Source organism: Myotis brandtii, unplaced genomic scaffold, assembly GCF_000412655.1.
Source record: "Myotis brandtii unplaced genomic scaffold, ASM41265v1 scaffold8552, whole genome shotgun sequence".
In the NCBI taxonomy this organism is placed as follows: Eukaryota; Metazoa; Chordata; class Mammalia; order Chiroptera; family Vespertilionidae; genus Myotis; species Myotis brandtii.
The window spans coordinates 1,493-3,824 of record NW_005371479.1 but is presented as its reverse complement, the minus strand read 5'-3'; the positions used below and the strand labels follow the sequence as shown (position 1 = coordinate 3,824).

General features: G+C 53.2%; 1 protein-coding gene across 1 annotated transcript in view; it reads right to left on the bottom strand.

Annotated features, from left to right (window-relative positions):
- Nucleotides 1-3: 3 nt before the first annotated feature.
- The window catches only part of LOC102258209 (DNA dC->dU-editing enzyme APOBEC-3G-like), a gene marked incomplete at its 5' end in the record, with an annotated part of 3,191 nt that continues 862 nt past the window's right edge, over nucleotides 4-2,332 (bottom strand). The window contains 3 exons of the mRNA XM_014532203.1: nucleotides 4-249; nucleotides 491-606; nucleotides 1,022-1,286. Coding sequence (XP_014387689.1) covers nucleotides 235-249; nucleotides 491-606; nucleotides 1,022-1,286 — 396 coding nt within the window. The remainder of the gene's footprint in view (nucleotides 250-490; nucleotides 607-1,021; nucleotides 1,287-2,332) is intronic.

Below are 2,332 nucleotides of genomic sequence, written 5' to 3'. Positions count from 1 at the left end.
TAGTAATGAATACAATATTACTGGTGTGTATTTAGAACATATCATAGATTTTAAATGAAAAGTAAATCAATCAGATTTTTAAAAAATTTCTTCTGAGCTCATTTGTTGCCTTTTGCTGGTTTCTGCGGATAAAGTTTGGGATGCGGCACGTGATGCGTTTTCATTTCTTGAAGAAAGTGTTTTATGCGTCGTTCACCAGAAGACCCGACGGTTTAGAGAGATTGAGTCCGTCCTTCAGTTTCCCTGATTCTGGATGGAGAAGGAGGAGGTGGAGGAAGCAGGGAGTGAGGCAGGTGGGAAGGTGAACAGAGCAGGGTCTGGGGCAGTCACAGGAGGGGAAGGAAAAGGGGCGCAGGAGGGGAGAAAGCAGAGGGACTGTGAGACCTGAGGGGAGGGATGGAGCTGGGGCCCAGGAGGGAGCAGGTGACCCAGAGGCAGAGACAGGCCCAGGGAGAGAAGGGGAGGGGGGAGCAGGAGGGAGGAACCTCACCCTGAGAATGTTCTCCAGCCTCTGACATTGGGCTCCTATGTTTTTTTCCAGTTCAGTCCAGGGATGGAACGGCTGGCCCTGGTTGTCCACGAAGGTGTCCCAGCAGTGCTCGTACTCTATGGGAACAGGGAGGGAAAGGTGAGCTCCTTCTAAAGCTCGGGGAGGGCCCAGGTCTCTGACTCTAGGGAAACAACCTCCCCATCAGAATCTGCCTGCCCCCTTTCTCTCTCCTCCCAAGGCACTGAGCTCATTCTTTAAATTCTCTCTTCCACTGGAATTCTGAGGCAGCCCCTCCCCTTCTACCAGGAAGGCCTGTCTCCTGATGACACAGGGACCCACCTCCCCCTTCCCAAGACCCCCTCTCTCCCCTGAACTCTCTCCTCCAGGGGACTCCATCCTCTCCAGACCCAGCAGCCCCCCTGCAGGCAGCTGACAGGCTTCCCCACCTGGATTCTCCTCCTGCCCCCTCTGTGTAGCCATTTCCCAGCCTCTCTGCCCGCCCACCTCCCACCCTCAGGAGTCCCTGCTGACCTGTGAGGGTCATGATGGCAAGTTCGGCCCCAGCGTCCCGCAGGTCGCGCAGCCCATCCTCAAATCTACTGACAATCTCAGAGATGCCAGCAGCGAAGATGCGCAGCCTCACGTTGCTCTTCTCGCCCAGGAATTTAACCAGTTTCTGGGCACAGTGATAGCTGGGACTCCAGGAGATGTACCAGGTGAGTCTGTACTGCTTCCCCTTATCCAGGGGCCACAAAGAAACCAGATCAAGGAAGCAGAACTCTGCATGTCTGGATCCCTGAGCACAGAGCAGGGAGAAGAGGGATCTGTCACTTGCTGTGAACAGGGGAGGGAGGCACCAGCCAGAGGCAGGTGAGGCTCTGGCCTCCACCACAGGATTGAAGGGGCACAGCTCAGCGTCAGGATGAACGCTATTTCAATGCAGGATCTACATGGTCAAAGGGAAGGCGACTCACGAATCACATAATATCAGCATCTACAAAGGGCAGATCAGCAGTGAGGACTTTTCTACATCAGCAAACCATGGCTCCCATGGCTCTGTAACTGATCAGTCTTCACTTAGCCTGTCGATATTCCATTCACCATGAAATTTCATTAGTTTTGGTTTTTTTAAAGTTTTACATTAAATATGGTTCTTTTTTCAAATCCTCACCTGAGGAGATTTTTTCCATTGATCTTTATATAAAGGGTGGATGCATGAAGGAGGGGGCAGAGAGAGTGAAACATCAACATCCACTGGTTGCCAACCACACACTCCATGACCCGGGGCCAGGGATCAAAGCTGCAACTGAGATAAGTGCCTTTGACCTGGAACCCGATCCCTGGCCCCTGGCTGTGCAGGCTGACGCTCTAACCACTGAGAACACAGATCTGGGCCCGTGTGATTCACCTTGGTACAGAGTTCCCAGACAGCCTCTATTCTGTGCCCAAAGCCTATGCCTTCAGGAGCTGCACCTGGTCAGGCCCTGCAGGGAGACAAAGAGAGGAGGACACCAAGCCGGTTTGGCTCCTTGGGTTGAGCAGGAACCCATGCACAAAGGGGTCACCGGTTCCATTCCTGGTCAGGGCCCTGGCCCCGGTTGCAGGCTTGATTCTCAGTAGGGGAAGTGCAGAAGGCAGGCAACCATTGGTTCTCTCTCTCCCTTCCTCTCTGGAATTAATAAAAGTCATTTAAATAAGTAAGTAAATAAGTAAGTACATAAATAAATCAATAGCTGAGGACAGAGGGAGGAGGCAGCTGAGCCCCAAGGTCCTGGGCCTGATGCCACAGGGGTGGGAGCTTCCTCCAGGCAGGGGAGCTCTCCCTCTGCTCCCCTACCTCCA